The sequence below is a fragment of the Rosa chinensis genome, chromosome 3 (genome assembly GCF_002994745.2).
Source record: "Rosa chinensis cultivar Old Blush chromosome 3, RchiOBHm-V2, whole genome shotgun sequence".
Classification (NCBI taxonomy): domain Eukaryota; kingdom Viridiplantae; phylum Streptophyta; class Magnoliopsida; order Rosales; family Rosaceae; genus Rosa; species Rosa chinensis.
The window spans coordinates 2,686,530-2,713,976 of NC_037090.1; the positions used below are offsets into that span (position 1 = coordinate 2,686,530).

At 38.1% G+C, this 27,447-nt stretch overlaps 3 protein-coding genes across 8 annotated transcripts; 2 read left to right on the plus strand and 1 right to left on the minus strand.

Moving 5' to 3' along the window:
• The first annotated feature begins 2,207 nt into the window (after nucleotides 1-2,207).
• LOC112192945 lies at nucleotides 2,208-4,902 on the plus strand. Its single transcript, XM_024332893.2, has 3 exons — nucleotides 2,208-2,362; nucleotides 3,072-3,878; nucleotides 4,624-4,902. Exon 2 carries the CDS (start codon nucleotides 3,135-3,137, stop codon nucleotides 3,870-3,872), a length of 738 nt encoding a protein of 245 aa, XP_024188661.1. The 5' UTR covers nucleotides 2,208-2,362; nucleotides 3,072-3,134; the 3' UTR covers nucleotides 3,873-3,878; nucleotides 4,624-4,902.
• A 660-nt stretch (nucleotides 4,903-5,562) lies between these two features.
• Nucleotides 5,563-7,398, plus strand: LOC112194968 (protein IQ-DOMAIN 32). Its single transcript, XM_024335240.2, has 4 exons — nucleotides 5,563-5,954; nucleotides 6,041-6,271; nucleotides 6,548-7,126; nucleotides 7,236-7,398. The coding sequence occupies exons 1-4, from the start codon at nucleotides 5,652-5,654 to the stop codon at nucleotides 7,254-7,256; spliced, it is 1,134 nt and encodes a 377-aa protein (XP_024191008.1). The 5' UTR covers nucleotides 5,563-5,651; the 3' UTR covers nucleotides 7,257-7,398.
• Nucleotides 7,399-9,616: 2,218 nt separating this feature from the next.
• Nucleotides 9,617-15,382, minus strand: LOC112191362 (serine/threonine-protein kinase Nek3). Of its 6 annotated transcripts, XM_024330685.2 has the most exons (16): nucleotides 14,898-15,382; nucleotides 13,708-13,818; nucleotides 13,509-13,575; nucleotides 13,184-13,249; nucleotides 12,557-12,603; nucleotides 12,397-12,442; nucleotides 12,169-12,249; nucleotides 12,034-12,076; nucleotides 11,903-11,952; nucleotides 11,735-11,816; nucleotides 11,601-11,650; nucleotides 11,431-11,504; nucleotides 11,151-11,202; nucleotides 10,877-11,063; nucleotides 10,653-10,804; nucleotides 9,617-10,536 (listed from the first exon to the last, which is right to left on the minus strand). In XM_024330685.2, exons 2-16 carry the CDS (start codon nucleotides 13,791-13,793, stop codon nucleotides 9,841-9,843), a joined length of 1,779 nt encoding a protein of 592 aa, XP_024186453.1. In that variant the 5' UTR covers nucleotides 13,794-13,818; nucleotides 14,898-15,382; the 3' UTR covers nucleotides 9,617-9,840. The 6 variants fall into 6 exon arrangements, with proteins under 6 accessions (XP_024186453.1, XP_024186449.1, XP_024186450.1 ...); XM_024330681.2 differs by having other exon boundaries at nucleotides 10,653-11,063; nucleotides 13,708-13,813; XM_024330682.2 differs by having other exon boundaries at nucleotides 10,653-11,063; nucleotides 13,708-13,829.
• Between the last annotated feature and the right edge of the window lie 12,065 nt (nucleotides 15,383-27,447).

Sequence of the window (27,447 nt, forward strand, 5' to 3'; positions counted from 1 at the left end):
ATTAAATTGGGAGGCTATGTATAGAAATTTATTGTGTTTATCTAACTATTTATACATAAATAGAATAATATAAGGAAAATATATCTATTTTTTTCTTCTTCTAATGCATAGATGTCTGTTTTGGTCATTTAACCTACCTACAAAATCTAATTTGAAATATAAAATAATAGGAATGTGTATTAAGTGATTAGAGGTGTGTATTTAAAATTTCTCTTTGCTAACAAGCTCTTTAAATAAAACAGGGAGAATTTCACAAATGGTCACTCAATTTTGACTCATTCGACACTTTGGTCACTAAAGTTTCAAATATATCACTTTGGTCACTCAAATATTACACTGTCAATCACTTAAGTCACCCAAAAAGTATTTTTTATAATTTTTTTTAATGAAAAAAATTAACAAAGTGACTTAAGTGATTTACAGTGTAATAGTTGAGTGACTAAAGTGATATATTTGAAACTTCAGTTACCAAAGTGTCGAATGAGTCATAGTTGAGTGACCATTTGTGAAATTTTCCCAATAAAACATGGTAAAGATCTAATGCGGTGTTACCAAAGAAAAGTTGACACATTTTATACATTTGTTCGAAACGTACTATGCTGGGTACAAGTAACTGTAATGGAACAAGTTATTGTCAGTTCAACTATGTATTCATTTCATAAAAGATCGAATCCAACAGGGATATCGAGTAGCCAAAGAAACCCACAAGCAACTATTACTATTAAATTTGAGCTTAAAGAGTACCGCCAACATTCTTCATCTCCTGTACATTCATTTCAAATTTTTGCCAAGCAAGGGAAAGGCAATGGCGGCAGAGAGGCCAGTTCCGATTTCTGACAATTTTCGTCAATCTGGTCCTTGGTTCTTAACTGTTGTTAGAATTTAAGATCAGTCTTAATCTTACCATTACTTAATACTTTTGTTCAGGTGGAGGCCTGATGAAGGCAGGGATCGAGCAGGATTTGCTTCTCCCTCGCTCATAAATTGTAGATAGTAGTGATAGAAATCTCAGCTGCTGTTTGTAGTGTTTGATCTTCCATTCTTCCCTTACATAGAAATCTCAGAGACCATTTAGGCTCCAGGGCTTCTCCAAGTACTCGGCAGGTCGGGGCTTGAGCCGCTTTCGCAGTGGCTGAACGGCGGTTTCAACCTCTAGTTCCCTCAACGCCTTTCTCCGCATCGCTCTCAGAAGTTGATTAAAGACAATTGCTTGTGATAGTCAAAGTCGAGAAAGTGAAAACAATCATCCCAATTAATACAAAGTCAAATCGATATTGGGTTTGGCTCCCTTTAATGAAGAAATTGTTGTAATTCCATGTGTAGGTAGGAGTCCTAGAACAATAAGCAAAGCATAAGTTGAGCCCCAACACACTAAACAGTGTGCGTCTAAGTTGTTCGAACTTCATCTCCATGCATTTTGATGCTTGATTTAATATTAGCCTTTGACAGTAGGGATATTAGAGGATGAACCTATAAAATTACAATTTTATAGAATTGACCGATTAATGTTACAATTAGTATTTCTCGTTCTCAGCAAAAGAAAACGAAATTATAATTAAGATTGATTAGGAAGTCAGAGGTTATGTTAAATGAATCTAACGATGTACGTTTGTCCTCCTATATATCTTGTTACTCACGGCCATAAGTAGAAACTAACAGATTTCTACCAAAAAATAATAGGAGATTATAATGAAACCCTGAAAATAAAATTGTTAAAATCGGAAGAGTTACTCAATTTCGGAAATTTAGATGTTCCGTCATACACTTTATTCAAGGATGTAATTCTACAAGATTTCTTGCAAGTTTATCAATCTCTGATACTTACTTGTCTTTATCATCTAATGCACCAATCATGTGAGCTAATCAAGCAGGCCAACCACATATATTGGCCAAAAAACTATAAAAACCTACTACATAAACTAGGAGTCTAGACACTAATTTATATAGAGAGCAGATACAATCAATCACTTCCTACGAGCTAGTGAGATTCAAACTCACTGCATGTTAATGTAAATTAAGGTGAAAATACTTGAGCCAATGACAATTTTTTTTTTTTTTTTTTTGGAATAAGCAAATGACAATATTGAGGTGTACCACTAGTTATAAGCAAGAAGGACGATGATCATAAGCCTCCCATAGCAAACAACATAGCTTAAACCCTGACGCCCAACTCAAGAAAGAGTAAGACCCAAGCCCATCACACAGAGAGAGCCCAAGACCATTTTTCCATTTCTCATCGGCTTAAACGGGTCCAAAACCCTTTCTCTTCTCTCCCAATTCTCTCTGGCTAGTGGCTAGTAGAGTCCCAATCCTTCCTCTGATGAGCTTAGTGCCATTTCTGCTGAGCCAATATTACTAATAGGTATGCTCTTCTCTGCTTATATTTCTATCAACTTTTTATTTGGGTTGTTTTTGTTTCTCAAACTTTCTTCACCGATTTGTCTCTCTGGGACAATCTATGAAACGCAAAAATGCAATAGGGTTTATAGAAAAGGCTTTATCTTTGTTCAAATGAATCCTGGGTTTAGTGGGTTTAGTGCTAAAGGTTGAGTCTTGATGTATTGTTTTTCGATTTTCTTGTTTCTTGTTTCTTTGTGTAATTTGAAGTACAAATTGTAATTGTGGTTTTGTTTGTGTTAGATCTTTTATCAGAAAAAGGTTTAAGGTTACTGTTGTAGTTAAGTTTTTACCAGAATTATGGGTAATGCTGTGAGCAATTGGAAAAAGTAATATCGGGAAGTTCCTGGTTCAGCCTTCACCTTATGTTTCCCTGATTGCTAAAATATGATTTTAGTTAGCTGTATTTGGTTGTTGAAATTTGAAACTTTAGATACAACATTGCTTTTGGAATCGGTGTCAAGGGTTTCGTAAGACTATTGCTGGTTGTCTTGCAGATGCAAGTTTCTGAAATTATGATAATGTTGTGGACACTTGATTTTGAAGCCAGTCTAAAGTTTCTCATATCTTGTGAATTATGACAGTGTTGTATTCAAAGTTGTGGGTGTAATAGTGGTTTTGCATTTGAGTGGTGGATGAAGTGAATAGTGATTTCTTACTTTGTGGTAATGCAGGCAGTGATTGAGAAATAAGGCATTGATATATTGTGCTGAAGAGCTGTAGTGGGTTTTCAGAAAATGATACGAATCTTGAAGATTAAGCCCCTAATATCTACGCTTGAGTCTTCAAGCCACCAGTTCCTTCAAAGGTGCTCTGTGAGTGGGACTGCAAAGGGTAAGTCGAAGACGAAGACTGCAGCTCCTCTGAAGCGCTCAAAGATAACTACAAAAAAAGGTTCTGGAGATGGTGCTCCTAAAGGTGCAGGAGGAAAAAGATATGCTGAAAGAGAAAAGTTTTATGAGCAATGCTTAAGTGCCCCCACCCCTGTCAGGTACTTGACGGAGAAAGAGAGAAAGCGTGAAGCCGAGCGAGAGAAGTTGGGACTTATTAGCAAAGATCAACAGCGTGAAATTGATATGAAGAAAAAGAAGAAGCCAGAATTTCAGATCTCAGAAAAACCAACAGTTATTGGACCTCCGGGTTTGGATTTGATATCACTTGGTTTGGTTGATGAGGAGAAATTACCAAAATATGAACTGACTGCTGAAGATGGCCAGCGGCTTGCCAAGGAGTATAGCAGGGTGTTGATGAGGCGTCACCGGGCAAGGCAAGCAGCAGAGTCAACACTTTTGCATTTGAAGAAGGAGGCTATTGAGGCATTGCCTGAACATTTGAAAGCAGCAGCATTGGTGCCAGACATGACTCCATTCCCAACAGATCGGTTCATGGCAACTCTGACTCCTCCAATTGAAGGCTACATCGAGAAGGTCAAGGAAGCTGCAAGGAGGAGCAGTGAGAAGGGGAAGCTCAGATAACCAGAGGTTGAATCTTTCTTCCTTTTTGCTTCTTAATATTTTATGTCAATTATCTTAGATTACTTCCTGAGAATCTCGAACTTTTGCTTAGTTAAACAGGTGGCACAGGATTTTAGAATTATTATGCTGCATTTAATTTGTAATGGCTGATGGATTTTGGTGACCGAATAGTCACAGGGTTCTCTAAGAATGAAGAACAGTTGCTCCTGGATTGGATTCCTCTTGTTTTTAGAACTTCCCCATTTTTGACATGAAAGAAAAGGGATCTGAGAAAAGTTCAATAGGGTGCAAGTATCATATGAAACGAGTATTGTTTCATACTCTGTTTTCCTTGAATGGGCTTGTTTGAGCTAGTCAACATTACCTGCAACATACTATCTTGTAGTTAGAAGATCTCTAGGAACGCGAACAGATAATAGTCATAATACTGTATAGCATGTCAACTCTTTTCTAAATTGCACAAATGAATTGATCATAATGGTAGTCATTTTCTTTGAGAAAGTATCATGTTGTCCAATTTGAATTGCATTGTTTTTTTCTCTTTTCTTTTTGGTTTCATACTACCTGTTGAGTGATTTGATGACAGAAAAAGCTTTACATGGTTTTGTTATTCTGATGTCTATCATAGTACTCATGCTTTTACACAGAAATAAAATCATGCAGCGTGTAGTAGATTCATAGGCCCTGGTGAGCTTATGTTGCTGTTTCTTAATCTTGTCTTGCTTAATGTAATTTATTTTTTCTTATGCAGGTAGAGTTATGCTTGCATATTAGGAGTTATTTGGTTGTTGGAACACTATCTATTACTGAAGTCATAGACTGTCAGGAGCTGAAATTTGACTTCAGGAAGTCGGCACAGTTACAGCAAAGTGATGAAAAGTGTGGCTGAATTAGATCTAGTACTTGTGTTTTAGTTAATAATATGCCTGCATGCTTTTGGTATTTCCTTGTCGGGCTAAAATTTGTATTGTGACCAAATTGTTGAATTTTACATGTTTGCTAGGTTTCATAGTAATTTTTGTTTATTCTATATGAATCTTGTGTTACTTTGAAGGCTTTCTAACCTCACTAATTGAACTTGATGTGAACATTCAAATCTCGTTGTAGGATGGAGATTGTTAACAGGGATTTGCACAAGTAGTGATTGTGAATCCCTTTCTCATTCTGTTTGAACTGTTGGGAGGGATTTATATATGTAAACATTTTAGTCCTAAACACTAATAATACAAAATCTAATAATTAGTTAATTACAATCTAACTACGGTCTGCCACAAGCCTGCAGTGAATCATTTTATTGTTTTTCAAAGGTTAAAAACTGAAAAGAAAAAGAAACTTTAATGGCACTGGTGATGCTCAGAATTAGGAGCAATTGGGCAGTTGTGGGATGATCAATGACAATGGCACAGGGACATGAATTTGATTGCCGGGTACAGCCTCATAAGTCTTCTAACTAACAGAAGGGGGAAGAATCTTGTAATGCTCTATGAATTATGACTTATACGAGTTATGAAGGTACCAAATGGCTTAAGCAGGGAAGCCTCTGCAGGCCATAGTCTTTAAAATAAGGCACTTGATGACCAGACCTGATATGTACTCCACAGAAACAGCCATCCATACTAGAAAAGATTATAGATTAAAGAGTGCTAAAGTCAACAAAGAGATTCGACCATATTTTGTGTAACCAGTCAGATATCATATTGCTGTATATAAAGTTTGTATTTTTCGTATGGAATACCATTATCAGCCTAGAATGAGACTTTGATTGATGTACTGAAAAAGATGCGGAAGGCAAGCAAATGGATTCTGAACTTTCTGATAGGAAAGCAGGAGAAGAAGAAGAATGAAGCTCTTTTGACTGAGAAATGTGTGTCTTCTACCACCAAGCCAATCCACCCGGGGAGTCCCAAAGTTAAGCGAAGATGGAGCTTTGGAAGATCATCCCACAGGGTTTCAAAATCTGTTGATTCGATTGACACCACCAAATTGCCATTGAAGCCTCAGCTGAATCATGCCGTCTGGGTATCAATACAGGCTGAGAATGCTGCTGCTACAAGGATCCAAGCAGCCTTTCGTGCTCATTTGGTACAAATTTCCATCTGAAACTTTTATGATTTGGACAACCTAAATCTGTTATTATCATGCTCATTACTTGGTTACTTTGTTTTCAGGCAAGGAAGGCTTTACACGCCCTGAAGAGTCTAGTGAAGTTACAAGCACTCATAAGAGGTCACTTTGTGAGGAAACAAACTAATGCTACTATGAGACGCATGCATGCTTTGTTGGCAATCCAGGTTCGAGCTCGCTGTCAGAGAATTCAGATGGCCGAGGCAGCTGTACAGGAAAATAAAAGGCAGTCGTCCATTAGAAGAGTTTCCCCTCATGCCAATGAAGTTCATAGGGTAATTAGTCCTCCTTCAATCTTAAATTTTCTCGTAGATTTTATCTCTGCTAGTTCTCAAGATATGTGATAAATGATCTTGTAATTTTGATTTCATATTTTTAAGATTGTTTGCTCCAATAAAACATAATCTCGATCATGATGATTGTATTACTTAGGCTGAGCTCCTTATGATCAAGAACACAAAATTACAGTAGAATTTGACCTAGTATTTTCTTATCAAACTAGTAAGCTTTTCTACCTTAGTTGATTATATGTGTGCCCTTCTCTATTGCAGAAGAAAATCTATATGATTTCGAATGAATCACGAAGAGTTTTGAAAAGTACAAGTGACTACCTGAATCATTCACAAACTGATCAGAGGATTGATCATAGCTACACATCATTTTCTTCTGATCGTCTGTCCATCTCTAACCGACACAAATACAATGACACCTTGTTCAGAACACCAGAAACTAGTCCCCGAATGCCATCACCCAAAACGAAACCAACTAGACCTTACATCCCTTTTCAACAGCATGATTCTCTAGTCGAGCCTACTTGTTATGACTACTCATTCATGCCTAGTTACATGGCCAACACAGAATCTTCGACGGCCAAAAAAGTCAGGTCTCAGAGTGAACCTAAGCAACGACCTGATGGGAGCAACAAGCATAAAAGCAAGCATACAGAACTAGTAGATTCAACAGATGAACAGTTTCTGAGACGTTCATCTTCACAGTTCAAAACCAATGATCACAAAAACCATGATCCCTGGTTTGGTAAGCTCTACAGACCAAGAAGATTGTTTGAGGACAACAAGTATGATTACATTAATCCAAGTCATTCCAAGTATACTGAATCTCTAGCTGCAGAGGTAAAGGTGTTCAAGTTAATGCATTATGCAGGTTCATATACATGTATATTTTTGCTGATTTTTGCCTTATTTCATAGTTGTCTAATAGTAATTAATTGTGTGATTGCAGCCCCATGTGATTTTATATTAACAGCTCCTCGCATATCAATATTGAGTTGAAAATGGTAAATGGATCGATGCTGAAGATCAAATTATCTTGTAATCAGTAAAAGTAAAAGTTTCAGTGTAGTATACTATACTAATTACTAATTTTACTTGTTTATGAGATTAATTTCAATGCCATTTGACAATAATTATCTAAAATTACCTTCATTTAAACGTTTAATTAGAACATGATCTTGTATATTTGTACCACTAAATACTTTCAGTCCTCTGTGTTTACCTTTTACGGTTGGATTACTTCGGATATCAGAATAAGAAGTAAAACAAAGAAAGCAGAGAGATTATAGAAAATTAGAGAACATTTTAGTGCATTCTCGCCCATACAATTTACAAAAACCAGTATCTAACTAGAGTAAGATAAAAATAAAACCCTATTAGGGTAAGATACAAGTGGAAGCAGCTCTTTGGTCATTAATTGGTCTATTTACTTGACAGTAGTATTTTCCTTAATGATCCTAGTCAACCAAATAGCAGTTTCCCTAGGGCAAACATCCCCAGGCCCAAAAGGCTTAAGCACAACCTCAAGCTCTTGATATTTTCCATCTTGGAACAATCTTACACAAAGTTCAAGCAGCGCTTCTAAAGCTTCAGCCCTCTGCTCCAATGATGAGGTGTCAAGTCTGCTGCGGCTTGATGATGCTCCTCCTGCATCAGCAGCAGCAGCAGGTGTGTTTTGAACACCACACTCATGAAGTCCCTCATCCCCATCACATATCTGACCTTTTACTAAGGAAGGTTTCTCCTCCTTCATGTATGAAGGGAAGTCATCATCAAATGACTTCAGGAAGCTAGTGAATGGAGTTGGAAGGGAATTGACAGTAACATCATCGAGAGATTCATAACAGTGAATGACACCTACATCCGTCTTCAGCTGTAGCTCACATGATCTGTTTTTGTTAGCTTGGGGAGCCTTCTTGCCCGCTTTGCTGGCCGAATGGTGGTGGTGGCTTGCAAAGCTTCTGGTCCCTTCTTGTTCATTCCTCTAGTAGTCACCATTCTATTCTTTCTATAAAATTATTCAAAGACAGAGTACTGCAGAGAACAATCAGTAATAAGCCTTATTTTGAAGCAATTGGTATTTTTCTTTCTTTTTATGTGTAAGACTTGTATAGAATACCGACTGATGTGGGAATATGTAGGTAGGAATAGGCCACTTCTCCCTGTACAAGTAGGAAAAAGATTTAGGACATAGGGTTTCCAAGAATAAGGATTGCGTCCAATCTCCAAACAACGTACATTTTGCGCACAAAAAGTGTTCCACCAACTTTGTTATTCAAACAAGAATTGCGTGTTGAAGCAAGGTGAGCAGCATCACCGAAACACCAATTTTTGAAATCCAAGTTCATCATAAAAGAACAAACTACTACAGAAGCAGTGCCGGCATGGACATACTTCCGATCAGATTCAAACTGGCCCAGGTAATTGTAAACTACAATCCAAGTATCCAAGGTTATGATTTTGAACCTCCAATTATATTATCTCGACATATTTTTAAGCTGCGGTTCTCGAGGGAGAGGGGAGTGGGAGTGCAGAGATAACGATGAAAAGGGTCATAGCTAGGTCTCCAACGGAAATGGACAAGTTAAAGGTGAAGCTGGCTAGGTATCTGAGCAGCCCAATGGGTGTTCCCGAAGGTAATTAAGCACCCGTTTATTATTGTACATATATTGGATATGCTTGAAGAAGCCGTCCCAGATAAAATTATCGATGTGCAGTTCATCACTATTGTACATACATTACGAAGGAATCCATGCACTTAAACGTGGAAGACAATTACTACAGGCTCAAGCTTATTCCGGCAAGTGGCAACTGAAGCATTCATTCAAGGTTTGGAGCAAGTGAGACTCGTTGAGCATGATAGTCTGGAAATGCTTGGTCTGGAGACATCTTGTGCTATTTGTGTGGATGCCATTGGCCGACACGAGAGATCACCATCACTTGGTCGCCCTGCTTACATTATTATCATCAACATTGCATTGTCGAGTAGCTCAGGATCAATCACGTCTGTCCCATTTGCCGGCACCCTAATGACCCCATGCCAGTAGATGCCCGGGGCCATCAAAGCAGGGAAGCCAGTAGCAATGCAGCTATGCTTTCTCCTCAGAAATAAGTACCTTGTTGAATTTAATTCTATGCTTTTGCTGCAGTGATCTAGAAGATTGTGTTATAGGTTTCGAAAAATAAATAAATAAATAAAGAACTTTTCCCTTTCTTAGTTGGAAAATGATTTTTTTTTAATAAAATTGGAAAATAATTACTTTACTTGAGAGTGTATGGCTCACAAAATATGCGGAGGCTGTGGCTTATTTTTGGCAATACTCAAAGTGCTAAATACAATGAAAAATTACTTCTCATTACCAAATTACAGTTCTCAAACTAAATTGAGTCCAGTGATGACTAGTCTGAGATCATAGCCTACAAAATGAACATCTGACTAGATGCCTAATTCCTCTTCAGAAAACTGAGAACAAAACCTCAGAACTACAAAAACTATTAGTCAGAAATATGATACATGCCGGACGTGTGGCATCAGCTCATTGGCAATTGGATCTCTAATTAATCTCATCATCCTGTTTGACAGTATTTTCCTTGATGCTCTTAGTTAACCAAATAGCAGTTTCCCTAGGATCCACCTTCCCAGGACCAAAAGGTTTCAGCAACACCCCAAGCTCTTCATATCTTTCGTATTGCAGCAACCTTGCACTAAACTCAAGCAACCCTTCCAAAGCTTCAGCCCTTTGCTGGTACGATGAGGTGTCAAATCGGCGGCGTGTGTCTGATGAGGTCCGGCTTGATGCTCCACCAGCAGTTGCATTCTGATCAGAACATGCATCACTTTGATTTTCTCTATCAACTTGAAACATGCTGCGGTCAATTCCCTGCCATGCTCCTGTGAAACTAAGCCTGCGAGAGGCTTTATCGAATATCTGAACTGTGCACTTGTCTTTCATGATTGAACGGTCACCAGATTGTGGGGAGCCACATGAGCCTTGCACAGAGGTTGGTGAGCCTCTACGGGTAGGCAAAAATTGTTCTTCATACAATTGTTCTTCATATGATGCTAATGGGAATTCAGCTATCCTGTCAATTCGAGGGGAATTGACAGAGACATCAGGAGATTTAATACAGTGTAGGACACCAACACTAGGCCGGAAAGGGGATTGTTTAATTGCAGGTCTTGTTGAGAATGGCAATGATGCTCTGCGAGTTGTAGTTACTGCTTTGTCCTGAGTGCGTGAAACAGGAAGCTGGAAAGATAACATAGATAAACTCAAAATAGTGAGACTAGCAATAATTGCCATTCAAAAATTGAAAGATTTTACAAAATGAGAGAGAGAGAGAGAGATCTCCCAACTTATCTTACCGATGAGCGATTCTTTGGCTCCATCCATCTCTTGGGAGTGGCAGAAGCTTTTGCTGGAGTAATTTGCTGAGTCCGGACATTATTTGAAGTTTTGGAAGCAATTGGCTGCTTGCGAATGGCTGCCTTTTTATGGGTGACACCAACAGATGATCCTGTGAATTCTTGATTCAGATAATTGAACTTGTCATTCATGTCTTGAGTAGAGCACATAGAATCTTGCTCACCTCCAGAAATACTAGGATTCAAAGTCCTATCATTGCTTAATATACGCTGCTTCTCCTGGTATGTTGAGTATCGAACATCTTCTGTCTCGGAAAATCTAGTTTTCTTGAAGTAATTGGGGCTGTTGATTTTGAGATGAACCTTTTGAACATAAGGCTGAAGGTATGGGTGACGGAGCAGCTCTGCAGCCTGCTCCAACAAAAAATAGTTCAAATGAGATGTACAGTACTATCCACATCCATTTTGCAAGATGTAAGCTAGGAGAAGTATACATACACTTGGCCTGAGTTCTGGGTTTTTCCGAAGCATGGTTTTAACAAGACCTCGACTGAGAATAGAAATAAGCAAAATAAGTAGGTCAACAACATTCCGTTATTTAAGGAAACACAAGATATTACGAGTCAGGCAATTAAAGTAAAAATATAAAAAAATGTCGAATTGATAAATGTCAATTCCAAAAACAGAGCTTCTGTATGTTTTTAAAAAAGCAAAGAATTTAATATGCAGTTGAAGTGAATAGCCACAGAAACTAAACATAGACTAAGAAAGCACTTACAATGCACTAGTGTACTTTGTGGGAAGGGGAGCCACTATAGACTTATTAATTTTGGTAATAAGTGCTTGTATATCCTGTTCAAGAAATAGAAAACTAATAAACAATTTCACCAAAAGAAACGTCTGAAAGTAAGTGGAAAAATCTGAAAAATGAGAGGTCTGAGAACTTACAAATGCTTTAAATGCTGGTCTATGAGAAGTCATTTCATATATGCAGCATCCTGAAAGAAATATGTTAAGTACATTACAAAATGCAGCTAAGAACAATACTCGAGACCAAAAGAATCCAAAAACACTGTTCTTACCCAAAGACCAAATGTCTGATTTGGAACCATACGGTATATCAGCAAGAAGTTCAGGACACATATAGCTAGGAGTTCCCACAACCTGAATTAAGATATCAAGATTTTATTATAGATATCTTCAAGACCTTGTGCATAATTAAACTTTTATAGAATATCAAAGTTACTTACAGAAGAGGCAAGATCATCTGAAGTCAACATTTTTGCAAGTCCAAAGTCACCTGCACCCACATTGATCAATTGTCCTCAGAAAAACAACACTTCCCTTTGAAAGAAATATAGGAATTAATACAACCACTTACCCAGGCGTATATCTTGATCTTTTGTTAAGAAGATATTAGAACACTGAAGAAATCATGGACCAGTATCAGTACAAAACAGCATCAGATATATTGAAAAGTGTTTGCCAAGTGCACAGGAAGAAATGAGTAACTAACCTTGACATCACGATGAAGAATATGATTCTTGTGCAAATAGTCGAGTGCCATCAGAAGTTGGACAAGCCACTTACAGATTTTCTGATAAGAAAGTTAACTCCCACAAATTAGATGCAGAGGGGCGAGTTACAGGTATGCAATGCATAAAAGTGACTACTGGGCAAGTAATTCATAAATAGGAAATTCCACAGGAGAAGAGAAAACAAGAATTAAAATAAGGGTTCAAACCTCTTCAGGAAAAAGAATTCCATTGGCCTTTTTTATAGCTTCTGCCCTGTACCACACAGAATAGCAGCATAAGTGGCCAAGAACATGCAAGGCTTCAAGTCAAAGCAGATGAAACCACGACTATAAAATTATAGTTTTAATATAAAAAAGCTAGGCTTACATGTCTCCTCCAGCACAGTAACCTATAACTATGCATACATAGCAACCCTGCAAACCAGGGAATCAATATAAAATCAATGTTAAACACTGACAACAAGCTAGGTGCCACACTCCCAACAGAAAATGAGAATAACTCAAGTAAATCACAATTTGGGCTACCAACAAAACTAACTAGTTAGAGACTACTGGTCTAACTACTGGTTCATGTCTACATTGACAAAGTTATCCATGAGATTGAATGTGTCCATAGTCTACTTGAAACTACCATCAATATTCAATGCAGAGGATACCATCAAATCTTCGGGCATTTCAAAAACTGAAATTCTGGATCAAGCTAACCAATTTTTTTTTAATTTTAAAAGTTGATGTATATCTAGACTGAAAAAAAAAAAAGTACAAAGTCTTATAAGTATCATGAAAATTACTTTTTGCAGATGATGATAAACTATTTAGTATCTCTCAAACTCTCTAACTAAAAATCATAGTGTACTAACCTACTTTAACAAGGGCTTAGAGAAAACTACTGTGAGTCTTAGAGCCATGTATCTATATACATCTCAGTAGTCTAGCGTATTAACATCAGAAGTAACTATTAAGATGAGAAAGAATGAGAAGCATGTAAATGTACCTTTTCGACCCAAGAATCTTTATACTCCACAATAAATGGATTTTTGAATTTAGAAATGAGCTCCATCTACACAAACAAGAAAAGAGTCAATCTGTGGATATTTAATATAGCATTAATGCAAACTAATCAAAGGTTCAAGATGGAGCACATCCCAGCTAAGAATACTATTTACATGAAACCTAGTTGATGTCTAGGATAAACTGTAAGTACAAATGAATTGCATTCTGCTCCAACAATCTTACATAGGAATCCAGACCATCTAAAAGAGTGCCCACAAGTAATGTGAACAGTTCCTTGAGACAAAATCATGAAAAGCAATACTGACCTCCTGATGTGCAGATCTCCGTGATCTATCAGTCTGGCGAGCAAGACGAATCTTTTTGAGCACATACCTTCATATATCAAAAAGGAAAAATCAAAACTTGCATGATAATATCAGAAGGAATAGTTGACCAGTGCGTAGTCCCAAGAAAGTAAATATGGATAAAAGGGAAAGAAAAAGAAAAAGTAAATTCCAGTCTTACTTCTTCTTTTCGTGCTTGTGCCTGACAAGAAGTGCAGAACCGAAAGCCCCTTTCCCAATTTGCTCCAGAACTTCGTATTGCTCCATGCTGTTGGTTCTAAATCTATCTTTTCTGAGGAAAAACTAAAATGGTTTTAATCTTACAGGCAATTACACTTGTCTTTTTTTTTTTTCGGAAATTAGAATAGAATTTAACAGGAAAGAAGATGTAGCAAAGTAGCAGCAAGGCAAAGCAACTTGTGAAGTTACTCAAGATTTGCAAAGGTTACAAACATGTTAGTCACTTTCTCTTCAGAAATGAACAGCGAAAATGCAATGGAAAAAGCTATGTTTTCACTCTATGAGATTTGATAAACCATTGAACAGAAAGAAGATGAAAAAACTAGAAGCAACATTATACCTGGCTAAATCAATTTCATTCAAATGCCCTTGTGTAACAGTCAAATAGTCTGCATTCCCACAATGCAATAGCAACCCATGTCACTATGCTAAACACAAAATCCAACTCACTTGCTCATAATATTTTTCCTTCTTAACTGAAACCCCATATCTTTAGACGTGAAACCCCCTTCTTAATTGAAATCCAATGCGGTGAAAAGTCATTGAAGAACATTTTGGAAAGAGATAAAAATATTCTAAGTGTGTCAAAGTCTCAAATCAGCTCATTCAAATCTGTCGGTTCTATGCTCAAATGGGTGCAAGCCATAGTTTTTGTCAGATCCCATTAGTTAGGAAAAAGAAGAAGCATCAGAAAAACTCAAACTGTACTATATACCAGGTATTGCTTAATTTCCCACACTTCCTTAGCAAACAAACAATCTCAAATATATATACTGAAAAATAAAAAGAAAAGTTGAAGAGGAACAGCACAAACCATTAACTAAAACTTGAACATTCAATAGTAACTACCCAAATACCAAAAACCATAAAGATTTAGACCAAGAAAGACAGCAGAAAATGCATTTTCACCAAGAAAAAGAACTAATCTTCTTGCAAAATGCACAGAGTATAACGAAACAGAGAACCAGAGACTCAAAATGGGATCAAAATCAAGCAAATTCCCCCTCTGAAACTAGCAAATGCAGCTGAAAACCAAAACCCAACTCAAAGATTGCAGCTTTACTTCCTTAAACCTCAAGAAAATAACTAAAGCCAACATCTTTACGGCTTTGAGAGAGAGATTTGCAAGACCTGAGTGTAGAGGCAGTGAGTTGGATCCAGAGAGATCACAATGCAGGACACATTAGCAGAAGCAGCCGCTATAAACGACACCGTTTCCGGGTAAGAAGACTACAAAGCAGAAAACCCAGAAGACTAGTTGAAGAGGAAGTTGCAGTGGCTCCTTCGCCCATTCGCCTTATTCGGTTTTTCACTCACCTCCAACTCTCTCAAGCTCTCAGCTTTAACAAACTGACAAATTTCAGAGAGAGAGAGAGAGAGAAAGTGAAAGATTACATTGCTTAATTGCTATGTATGGTATGGTACTCTACATTAACAAACACATTAATCCAAGGGGGAGATTCACTTTATTATTTTTTTATTGTTTGATTTCTAGTTAGAGAGAGAGAGAGAGAGAGAGAGAGAGAGAAGAGAGGGTTGATGATGGGTCAATGAGACTTGAATAGTAGAAGGGAGGGAGGTCATTTTTATTCTGTCTGTGAAAAGGAGAGAAGTGAGAGTAAACTCTGCTGCTCAGCAATGGTCATGGAGACACTGACAAACAAGGGGTGGGTAGCCCTGAGGGGGGGGGGGGGGGGGAAGGATGGTCATGGCCCCCATTAATTTTGTCACAGCTTTGTAGGGGGAGCTTGACTTTTCTTAGATTTCTTTTCCTTTTTATCAATCTCTGAGTTTTACTTGTAAATCTTATACAATGACTGATCTACTGTATGAGTCAACAATAACTCTGTACTACCGACTAAAAACTATGCAGGTTAGACTTATCTATAGAGGTTTTAAGTTTGAATATTTTTTCTTTGAAATTGGTTTGAAGAGACTGCTTACAGCTACTGAGCATTTTTAATAATGCAGCTTTAATCCCAAAATTTTATAAAATAGTGACTATTTATACTCTCTGAAAAAAAAAATTATACACAATCAATATAAGTGACCTAAAATTTACGTATATGTGTAAGTTTAGCCTATTAAATTGAGATTTAACGTCATATATTTTTAACAGATTTCATTCAGTAATATTTTTAATCAACCGTATGTAGCACAGGAGTCTTGCCACTAGACCCTTCTTATGACCGGTTACTTCATTGACAATCACCATTAACACCAATGGTAACTCTTACAACACAAAAATTACCATCAAGATTGTAACCCTATCCGTTTGTTTGCTATCATTAACAAAAAGAACCCATCATTTCCAACTGAAAAAATTTCCGGACGTAGTTATAGTTATGGCAGTCACGAGCAAGATTTCATGTGAACCACTCATTGCAAACCCAACATAATTAAGCTCCTTTTATATAAACCTTCTCCATATTAAACTATAAAAGATGACTTCTTCCAAGGGGAAGAGATTAAAACACAAAATTATCAATAATTAAATATCACCAAAAAGATAAAGCCCAAATCACCTTCTTTTTTTATTTTTTATTTTTTATTTTTTTGGCCCGACCAAGGCTGGTGGGAGCCCGCACCGTCTCTCCTTGCCCAATCAAGACTCTCAATCACGAGGCTTACTATCCGGCGCTTTTTAATATTTGGGGAAATGACTGTAATGACCTTGCATGGTTTGAAGTTGCTGTCGACGTGCTGGGAGCATATTCATGACAAAATGGTCTCTTTAGTGGTGCTGGAATTATAGTATGAAAAATAATAAAAAGGATCAGTCCATCTTATTTTCTAGGTCGATCAATTCGCTAGTTTAGCTTGATCGTTCATTGATAATGTGGCGTCGATAAGATTGATCTGTCCCCTAAAAGTATGTTTCAGACTTCGATAGAGACTCTTACCACAGTTCACAGCAATCAAAAATTATAAAACTTATCTAACTACACCAGTACATCAATACAAACTTCATCTTTGTAATTTGAATAAGGTCAAGAATTGCACAATGTATCTCAATTCGTTAGATAATAATGAGACTATGGATCGAATTGATACCAAGAAGTACATAAATCTTACAATTTTAGAAGGGCATGTAAGTTCTGATCGATTCGAATTGTAATATAGAACAAGAGAAAAATATTTAAGAACCCGATAATTAACCCAATTTAAGATGAACGAAGGGTGGTTTAGGCCAAATTTATTATACTTCGGAGAAAAAATAAAAGGGAAATGAATGCTTGGATTATCCAAAGTACAAATGGCCGGGGGGTAAAGCAGGCTTCTTTGATTTTGCAATTAAGGGTTTTTAAAGCATCCGCGTTAGGGTTGTTCATGGGTTACTTGTCTTTTAGGCAAAACTCCCCCAAAAGAAAAGATGGAAGAGCAGATACTTGGTATAGCTAGCTGTTACAAAATCTGGTCATCTGTTACTAGCATGAGTAATAGCACCATTGATGATACCTACCAGATACAAAAGCCAACCAATCTGCAATGCCTTCTCTGATCATTTTCGGTTTATCATGCTAAGAAAGTGAAGCCTTCTTTACCTAAAATGAGAGATACGTGTTGCTCTGTGTGTGTGTAGACAGATATAAATGAGCCAGAAAAGAAGGATAAAGCAGTAGTGAACAACTCGTGAAAGTAAGAAATCATGAACTGAATGATGAAGAACCCTCGGACTCTTTGTGACTGGCGAGCCCACAGCCACTTCCTTTTGTTCTTTTGGTAATTGCATTTGCATGAAACCCTCCAAAATTTGAGGGCTCGAGACGTTGTTGTAGCCACGAGGGTTGTTGGTCAAGTAATTGGAAGCTTCTGCTTCATGTCTCATCAATTGTCAATGTATACAACTGTCCATGGTCGCACTTATGAATGAATAGAAGTTATAATAGTCAATCTCCATGTCCTTTTTAAGTTTTTATGGTATCAATTTCTAAATTGTTGTTAGGATAAGATCTTCGATCAATTTTATGATGTATGTGGCAAACTGAGAACATAGACATCTAGCCTTGTAGGAAAAGAAAGAACGACAATATCAATAAAAGGTCATTCTTTTCCTGCATGAGATTTTACATTCTCATCATATAAGCCAGTTTTCGAATAAAAATAGGTAATATATAAATTATGCAGACTACTATTCTTTTTTACAGTGTAATTGAATAATTAGTAATTTAGTATAATATTTAATTACTTTTAACTTCATCTTCCCGAAGATAGAAAATGGGTAATCTCAATAGTTTAAATGCAGGCTCATGAAATTTGCATTCAAACCACATTTTAGTATTTTACATGTAGCTTGCAGATGGATGACGGATGACATGTCTGTTCATAACTTCAAGTCTTCAACGCCTAGCACTTACTACCTTATTTTTTTCTGGGATTTTTTACTTCAACAGTGTCTGAACTCTTCGAGAACTTTTGAAATGATACCTGAACTTTCAAAGTTATCAATGTGATACCTGGACTCATTTTTTCGTATCAACATCGTACCTACGGTCAATTTCCTTCACGGAACCGTTAACTATGACCACGTGTTCGGCACGTGAGGCACAAAATAAGGATAAAAAACTAATTTACCCTCAAAAGTATTTTTTTTATTTTTTATTTTATTCTTTATTTTTTTTGCTTTCTTTCTTTCTTCTTTTTCTTTTTCATATTCTTCTTCCCTCTGCTTTGTCCCTCCGGTTTGAAGCAAAGTCTCTGGTCCAAATGCTAATTAAGGACGTTAAGTAAATCTAAAGAATTTCTTCATGCAACAGGGAAGGTTAGGGTTTCCTACAAGCTCAAAAAGGTCAGGGTTTTACTTGAGCTCAGCTCCTACTAGCTCTCACTGCAAATCAAACAGTTTCCCCATGGTATCACACTGATAAATTTGAAAGTTCAGGTATCATTTCAAAAGTCCTCGAATAGTTCAGACACTGTTGAAGTAAAAAACACTTTTTTCTGGGCCAGGTCTGATTTAGGCTGGCCTAGGTTTCCTTGCTTGTCTTCGAGCTTTCATCATCATATAGACCAAATGACGGGTCTGTTATGTGTAAGAGCAAGTTCACTTGTTGGGTCATCAGGTCACCCACTATTCACTATTTTTTAGTGTTAATTTCACCCTCTAGGTCACCGGCATAGTGTATTTAGTGCCCTGGGTCACCCGGAGTCACTTTCTAGGTCACGATGGTGACCTACAAAGTGACATGGTCACCATGAAAACTGTGCCCGTGACCCAGAGAGTGAAAATTAACACTAAAAAGCAGTGAATAGTGGGTGACCTGGTAACCCAACAGGTGAACTTGCTCTAAGAGACTAAGATTGCAACTTGGCTTGGTGTTTGCTAGAAGTCTCAAAATTGATTCAATTTCTTTTCGTTATTAATAAAACAAAAAAATTTGGTTAAAGCTCTTATTTCCTTTATCATCTTGGGACGAGAATCAATAAGGGGAAAATTGCTTTGGTTGGATATTTCCAATATTTCATCCAAGAATTTACCAAATTACCATAGATAGTGCCCTAAATAAGGAGAAAATGGTCTTTTTATATATGTTAGACTAATTATCACGTAAATCACATATTCATATATTATTTGGGATTACAAAAAATCTAATACATGCACAAAGCAATCTTCAAGATATTCGACAGACCACTATATATAATCAAGAGACTGAGAGAGGATGTCTTTAAACTCTTAAAGTGATGATGTTTTTATTTTTAAGATGTTTTTTTAATAATCACAACCATTCATTCTTTAGTTACCTACACACATATGAATCCTACAAAAAATTAGCCAAATCGAAAAACGTTTAACCATTTGATTAGCACAATGTTCATTTTAATTTTATCTAACGGACATTTGTTTACACAATTTTGAGTGACCAAATGATTATGGATTTGGTTGATTTTTTGTAGACACTATTCTTTCATAGGAATCTAAAGGATAACGGTTGAAAATATTGAATTATGTCATATACTAGTATAAATTGTAAAAATCCTCAAATTCTTAAAGTAAGGATGTCCTCTCTTGATCCTCTATATAATTCAAATAAAAGTGACCGTGACATACTTGAAAAATTCTTCTATGCATTGGTAGTGCAAGTGAACCAACAAATCCAGCAGATCTCAGCCGTTGATATTTGCAAGTAATTTTTTTATAATAATAAAAAAATATACATATTGTTATCCAACCGTCTATTTCTGCTAGTGCAAATGCACATCGCCGCACTGAGTACTTTTTTTTTTACATACATACTTTACATTTTGCTTCAATATACATACCGTATAGAGCCAACTACATAACGCCATAAAAGTTGAATCTGTTTCCATATAAACCTAACAAAATATCAACCAAATAAAGTGGTAAGAAACGAAATACCACAAAGCAATCTTATCTTTGAGTAATTATATATACACATCCACACCCCATAAAAAATATTTTTCCAATTTTTCCCATGTTTCCTTTCCTACCCTTCCTTTTTCTCCCTCATCTCTTCCCAACAATTTTTTCTCCTTTTTGTTTTTTGATTTGTTGTGGACTTAATTGCTAATTAATTTCAACACTGTTGAAGGAAAACCTAATTTGTGTTTAGCCCAAACTCTAGGTTACTTGACCTAGTGGTAATAGGATTTAATTAGAAGGATCTAGAATCCTAATCAATGTAGAATTACTTTCCTTGTATGATTGAGATTCTATGCATTGTAATCCTCTATATAAAGAGGCCCCTATTATCAATGAGAATACACAGCAAATTCCTCTCAAATTCAGTTTCTCTACAACACGTTATCAGCACGAGCCCTAACCCTGAAACCCTATAATCGTAGCCCTCAAATCCCAGAAAATTCCGCCACTACAGTACCTCCGCAGCTACAGTACCTGCTACAGTACTTCCGGCATTTTTCCGACACTTTTCCTGCATACTTCCGGCTACTTCCCGGCAAGCTACAGTGCCTCTGCTACAGTATTTCGGCCGGCATTTTCCCCGACAACTTTCCGGCGACTTTTCTGGACAACTTTCCGGTCAGCTACAGTACCTGCTACAGTGCTCCGGGGTGCTACAGTGCCTGCTACAGTATTTCGGCCGCTACAGTAACTTCCGGCGACGCCTTTTCCGACCATCTTTGAAGGTAATTTTTCTAAAAGTTCCCGTTTTTCTGAAGTTTTTCAATTTCTTCTTCTTTTCTCGGGGACTTCCAAAATCCCTTCTTCTACCCCCTTTCTCTACATAGGGGAGACCAAAAGCCGAACTGTGGGGGTTCGCGCTCACTCCAAGCTTGGAGCTTGTAGAGTCCTCCAAACTTAGAGTTTGTTGAGAAGAAAACGATCGACCACATACATCGTTATTTCGATCTAATCCAAAACCCCTCTTGGAATCGGATTTTCTTGGAAGCGACTACGCTCAGAAAATTCCTAATTTCTTGGAAGCGACTACGCTCAGAAATTTAATAGTTTTTTGTGGTAGCCTTTTTCGCTCCGAAACTAACCCTAATCTTGTGTTGTTTTTCAGGATGAGTTACCTGAACAAGTTGAGCTTTGTCCCACTCGAGACAACTGGCGCAGGATACCATAGGTGGGTCCGAGATGTGCGCCAACATCTTAAGGCTGATGGAATTCTGGAAACCATCCAAGAGCCTGGTCAGAACGTGCTCTCAATCGAGCAAGCTACTGCTTTTGAAGCAAAACAAGCTAAGGCCATAATTCTCATGACAAGGCACATGAATGACGCGCTCCAAAATGAATACCTCAATGAGGAAGACCCAAGAAAGCTATGGGTAGAACTAGAGCAGCGATTTGGCAACGTTCGTGACTCCCTGCTTCCTGATTTAGAAGTGCGATGGCATAGCCTCCGCTTTTGTGATTTCAAGTCTGTGCTTGATTATAATTCGGAAGCTCTTCGTATCAAGTCTCTGATGGAGTATTGTGGCCAAGCCATAACTGATACGATGTTGATCGAGAAGACTCTCTCTACCTTCCCCGTCTCTGCACTGATGATTTCAAAGAATTATCGGATTGATGTAAATGCAGGACGTATCACAAGGTTTCATGAGCTCATTGGCGCCATGAACGTAGCTGAAAAGCACGATAATATCCTTGTGAAGAACTATAATGCTAGACCCGTGGGAACTAAGCCTATTCCGGAGTCTAACTATAGTCGCGCCCCCAATGGAGGACGCAAGGAGCGAAACCCTAAGGATAGGGACAATTCTGGACGTTCTGGTCCATATATTCGCCCTAAAGAGGAAGGAAATCGCCAAGAGAGGCGTGCACGGAACCGTAGAGGTCAACGTGTGAGGAGAGAGAGAGGCGGAGCCTACGACCATGGTGGTAACGCCACCAACAGGATAGGTCGTTCAAATCGCGCCCCAATGACGCCTCGATCAAGGGAGCCTGACCATGATGATGTTTGTTTTCGATGTGGATCAACTGAACATTGGGCTAAAACATGTACCGCACCCCAGAATGTTGCAAACGCATACAAGACGTATCGTGAAGCAAGGGAAGCAAATTACATGGCACAAGAAGATCAAGATGTTGATCTAGATCTAAGGGTGGAAGACTACAAGGATCAAGACCCAGAAATTGGCGATTTTGATTAAGTCTTTTTATTTTCCAAGAGATGTAGGCGATTGTCATATTCCTTTTTATTGGATTAGATTTTCTTTGATCATGGAAACAATGATGTATTCCGTTGGCTTATGAATAAAATTTCGAGTTCTTTTCATTATGACTCAATTTTGATTCTGAGCATATGACTTTGTGACTACGATGGCTAGACCATCAGTATTAATTTAAGGACATGGAATAGCCCAAGTTCCACTTGCCAAATGGCACCTTGATTACAGTTGTCACAGAAACTCTCTACGCTCTTAGGGTAAATAGTACCCTATGAATAGCCAACGAATTCCATGCGAAAATGCATGTAGAGAACGGAAATGAGTTCCTTTGCATTACCTCTAATGATTGCGAACAAAGACACATCTTAGAGACGTTTATGTGTCTCTCTAGTGGATTTTATGTCACTATTCGAGCTATTAAATCCAATAAAGTTTTGAGAGAAGATCTCTTGGATTTAGACACATATTGGCTTTGTCACGACATGATAGATCATCCTAGTCATGATATGATGATCCGTCTACAAAAGACTTCACATGGACATCATTTCTTTTGAGCAAAATGAAGCAAGATGCCGCCATAAAAGGCGCCAACCATGGGCATAACGCCATGGTTGTTCCTCCTTGTGGCCATGACGCCATACATGCTAATTTCCATGGCTCCCACGCCATGATGGGAGATGTAGTCACACATTTTGCTTCTAATAGCGCTACAGACGCTTAGGCCTAACCAAAACCCTCATTGGTTGCTTCTATGGCCCCTCGCTCATTTTACAAAGCCCATTCCTTAGGGAAATTAGGACTGAGACCGTCCTATGCAAAGGATATGACAATACTCATTCTGTTCTTACAAAGAATCCGTAGGGATTTTGTGGATTGATTCAACCAACTTGCGGACGCTTAAATATTTTATGATGTTGGTTGACACGCAAACACGCTGGTCACGTGTTGTGCCATTGTCCACCTATAACTGCTGCTTACGCTACACTCCTAGCACATATCATGTGACAACGGGCTCACTCCCCGAATCATCCTATTCAGTCAATTGGATTTGACTATGCTAGAGAGTTTACATCGAAGACTTTCGATGGTTGTTGCATTTGGGACTGATGTTGGACATCGTATTCCCATGAGCACACCCAAATGGTCTCGCGGAAACGACTACGATGGTAGTCCGAACATTGGTAATGCGCACCAATCTTCTTACATCCGCTTGGGGTGATGCGATATCGCATGCAGCCTTGCTAATTCGTCTACGACCTCACGCCACTCAATGTACCTATGCGTTACAGCTAGTGACTGGGTACACGTATTTTGTACTTACGCACATTTGAGTGAGCCATTTATGTGCCACTTGCGCCGCCACAGCGCTCTATGATGGGTCCTTACAGACGAATGGGCAACTACGTTGGATTTGCGCTTCCAACAATCGTCCGCCACTTAAATGCCCTTGCTAGGCGATCTCCTTACCGCTAGATTTGCGGATGTCACTTTGATGAGACAGTCTTCCCGTCGTTAGGGGGAGATAAGAACACGAATGTTCAACAGGAACGACAGGAATTGTCGTAGTCTGTCCCCACTATGTCTCATCTTGATCCCTATTAAAGTGACGAGATCACACAAATATGCTGCAAACATGCTTGCAAGGAAGGACGTCCCTACGAGAGGACGTAAGCGCCACCCTACACGGAGGTAGGCATGGCACCAATGCCAAAGAGAGTGGCACTCTGGCGTTACAGGCCATGGCCCCAGCTAGGATGCGTGGGAGGCCCGTGGGTTCGAAGGATACTTTGGCACATTCCAATCCTTTAATCATCAAGACTCAAAATCCGTCTCATGAGTATCTTCCGGGTTATGGTTATCGTTGGGGGACGCCTCAACGTCAAACCCTATTCCTGAGAATATAGAGCTCTATGAAACTTACACTAGTGTACATGAGACGTGGGATAGAAACTCCATCACAATTGATGATGTAGTTGCGTATTTTGTTGCGCATGAGTTTTTGAGTTAGATGATATCGAACCACGCTACGTTGATGAATGAATGCCAACGTAGAGAGTTTTTGGCCTAAATGGAAAGATGCGATCCAGGTTAAGATGGATTCTCTAACGAAGAGGAAGGTTTTCAAGCTAGAGATGCCAACACCTCCTAACATAAAACCTGTTGACTAATGGGTCTTCGTTAGAAAGCGTGATGAGAAAAAGAGATGGTAATCTCGCCTTATGGCGCAAGGCTTCTCACAAAACGCCCTGGAATCGACTACGATGAGACATATTCTCTCGTAATGGATGTCATTGCACTCCACTACCCTGTCAGTTTGGTAGTTTCCGAATAACTGAACATGCAGCTTACAAATATGGTCACTACGTATCTCTATAGGGATCTAGATACGGAACATACATGAAGGTTCATGGCGAACTTCATTTACCCAAGTCAAGAGGTTCTAGACCATGGAGCGCGTTTACAAAGAGGTTGAAACGCTCACTAAAGTGACTACTTGATTGGGAAGGGATATGCCCACGCGTTTATATAACAAGTTTCAGATTCTATCGCGGTTCATGTTGGACATGATCTTCATTAGAAGCCCTTAAAGAGTTAAGGAAACCGCTGAACACATGAAATCTGAGTTTGAGATGAAGGATTTTGGGAGAACACGATTATGTCTCGGTTTGGAACTTGAGCATCGTGTCGATAGATGCTTAGGCATTTTGACAAGGTCAAGCCTCCAAGCACCCCCATGATCGTCTGTAGTCTTGATCCTGAAAAGGATCCTCTTCGTTCGAAGGATGATGACGAAGATGCGCTAGGGGCAGAAATGCCCTAGTTAAGTACAATAGGCGCATTATTGTACTTAGCTCAATGCACAAGACCGGACATCTCATTTACCATGAACTTGTTAGCTAGATATAGCTCTGCGCCAACGCGACGCCATTGGATTGGTGTAAAAGATATCTTTCGATATTTGAGATGTACGATTGATATGGGCTTGTTCTATCCCTACAAAGAGATGATGGATTCGGACCCATCACACACCAGGTACGCCGCCAACGCTGGCCTGCGTTCTCTATCCCCATCCCAAAACGACATGTGTTTTGGAAGGTTTTGCTGATGTTGGGTATCTCTCTGACCCACACAAAGGTCGCTCCCAAACTGGTTAAGTGTTCACCATGGGAAAAGATCGTGATATCTTGGACAGACCGTAGTCGCTATATCTTCGAACAATGCAGAGATCATTGCTCTTCACGAAGTGGTTCGTGAATGTATATGGATTGGATCCATAATTACGCATGTTCGGACAATTGTGGTTTGAAGTCTACCACAGATGAGCCTACGAGCATTTAGGATAATGCTACTTGTTTTGAACAAATTAGGCAAGGCTACATCAAAAGCGACAACGCCAAGCATAATCAGCAACAACAGACACTCCTCGAGATCAAAGTGAACTAGGTTCGATCTGAGGACAGTGAGGCAGACTTGTTTACTAAGTCATTGCCCAATACCACGTTCGAGAAACATGTTGCAAGAATTGGCTTGCAGAAATTATCTGAACTCCCATGATCGTAGTCATCAGGGGGAGATGCAGACATCAGGGGGAGATGTCTACATGTTTGTCTCGAATCGTGAAGGGTGTGTTGTGCTCTTTTTCCCCTTCGACCGAGGTTATTTTTGTCCCACTGGGTTTTTGTTACTCGGCAAGGTTTTTAACGAGGCAACGAGAGAAGCACCGCGTTTGGGCAACACAAGGGGGAGTGTTGAAGGAAAACCTAATTTGTGTTTAGCCCAAACTCTAGGTTACTTGACCTAGTGGTAATAGGATTTAATTAGAAGGATCTAGAATCCTAATCAATGTAGAATTACTTTCCTTGTATGATTGAGATTCTATGCATTGTAATCCTCTATATAAAGAGGCCCCTATTATCAATGAGAATACACAGCAAATTCCTCTCAAATTCAGTTTCTCTACAACAAACACATTAATATGGTGATTACTAATTATCATTCTTCTTTCTCACATCAACGAGGTTAGTATATAGTTAATTAAAACATTGAATAACTTAACTTTATCACCTTTATCGTTCTTCTAATTGAAAAACTTGATGCCTCTAAGATTTTAAAAGATTCAATGTCAATCTCTTCATGATCTACATAATCATGTCAATATTAAAATCGGTAAAAAATGAGGCAGGGTGGTTGTGTTGCAAACTAAGTTGATGATGATGTATTCATGTATCTAAGGTGTGTGTATATATATATATATATATATATATATATATTTGATGGTTTTATAATCTCTTTCAATATGTTTCAATCAATTTAGTTGTCTGCTAATTCTTTATGTGGATTACAATTATTTCACCTAGTGGATTCACTTATGATCTTGAAGCAAGATCGACTGTATCATGCAAACGAGGAGAAAATTTAACCCTATAAGAATATCTTTAATTAATATTTTGATATAGAAAGCATTTAATTCTTATTTTATTTTTGTGAATTGTTCTTTGTTTTTATTTTTATTTATTTATTAATGAGGAGGGGCATAGATGAAAGTTTGATGATAAAAAAATGTAGAGGGTGTGCATTAAGTAATTAGGGATGTATATTTAAAATTAATAAATACATAGAAAGAGTATCTATCAAACTCAAACTCGTTAGTCATTAATTTATCGTGTTGCCTTGCTCCTTGCTCTAACCTTCAGTTCAAGTAATGCATGGGAATGGTGGATAAACCAGCTTGGAAAAAAGAAATTTGTATGCATCGTCAACAATCTAAACAACGGAGAAAGATTTAATTTCAGTTGCCAATCTAAAACGATGATCTTGGTGTTCGCAATCTTACTATCAATGAGCAATTCGAATTTCACTTTCGGATCAACTTTTGAGGTCACACACTTTTTTTTGTTGTTGCCATTTACTAGATTCAGACAAGAATGCATAATTTGTTGCATTTAAATCTAATGAAGATTTTCGTGCAAAATGTGGCAGAGATCATTGCTTATGGACAACCAGAGAGGATGAAGTATATTTGATGAAAAATTGGAATATATTTGGAAATAGATTTGAATCTATATACGTACATGAACAACATGAA

What these genes read in the sequence shown, in the direction of transcription:
- LOC112192945 (XM_024332893.2), top strand. Translation starts at nt 3,135, where the DNA reads ATGATACGAATCTTGAAGATTAAGCCCCTAATATCTACGCTTGAGTCT.
- LOC112194968 (XM_024335240.2), top strand. Translation starts at nt 5,652, where the DNA reads ATGCGGAAGGCAAGCAAATGGATTCTGAACTTTCTGATAGGAAAGCAG. An exon ending in CAGCCTTTCGTGCTCATTTG is followed by an intron (nt 5,955 to 6,040) that starts GTACAAATTTCC and finishes CTTTGTTTTCAG; the next exon opens with GCAAGGAAGGCTTTACACGC. An exon ending in CTGAATCTCTAGCTGCAGAG is followed by an intron (nt 7,127 to 7,235) that starts GTAAAGGTGTTC and finishes GTGTGATTGCAG; the next exon opens with CCCCATGTGATTTTATATTA.
- LOC112191362 (XM_024330681.2), bottom strand. Translation starts at nt 13,793, where the DNA reads ATGGAGCAATACGAAGTTCTGGAGCAAATTGGGAAAGGGGCTTTCGGT. An exon ending in AGATCAAGATATACGCCTGG is followed by an intron (nt 11,953 to 12,033) that starts GTAAGTGGTTGT and finishes ATGTGGGTGCAG; the next exon opens with GTGACTTTGGACTTGCAAAA. An exon ending in GACCAGCATTTAAAGCATTT is followed by an intron (nt 11,505 to 11,600) that starts GTAAGTTCTCAG and finishes TTTCTTGAACAG; the next exon opens with GATATACAAGCACTTATTAC.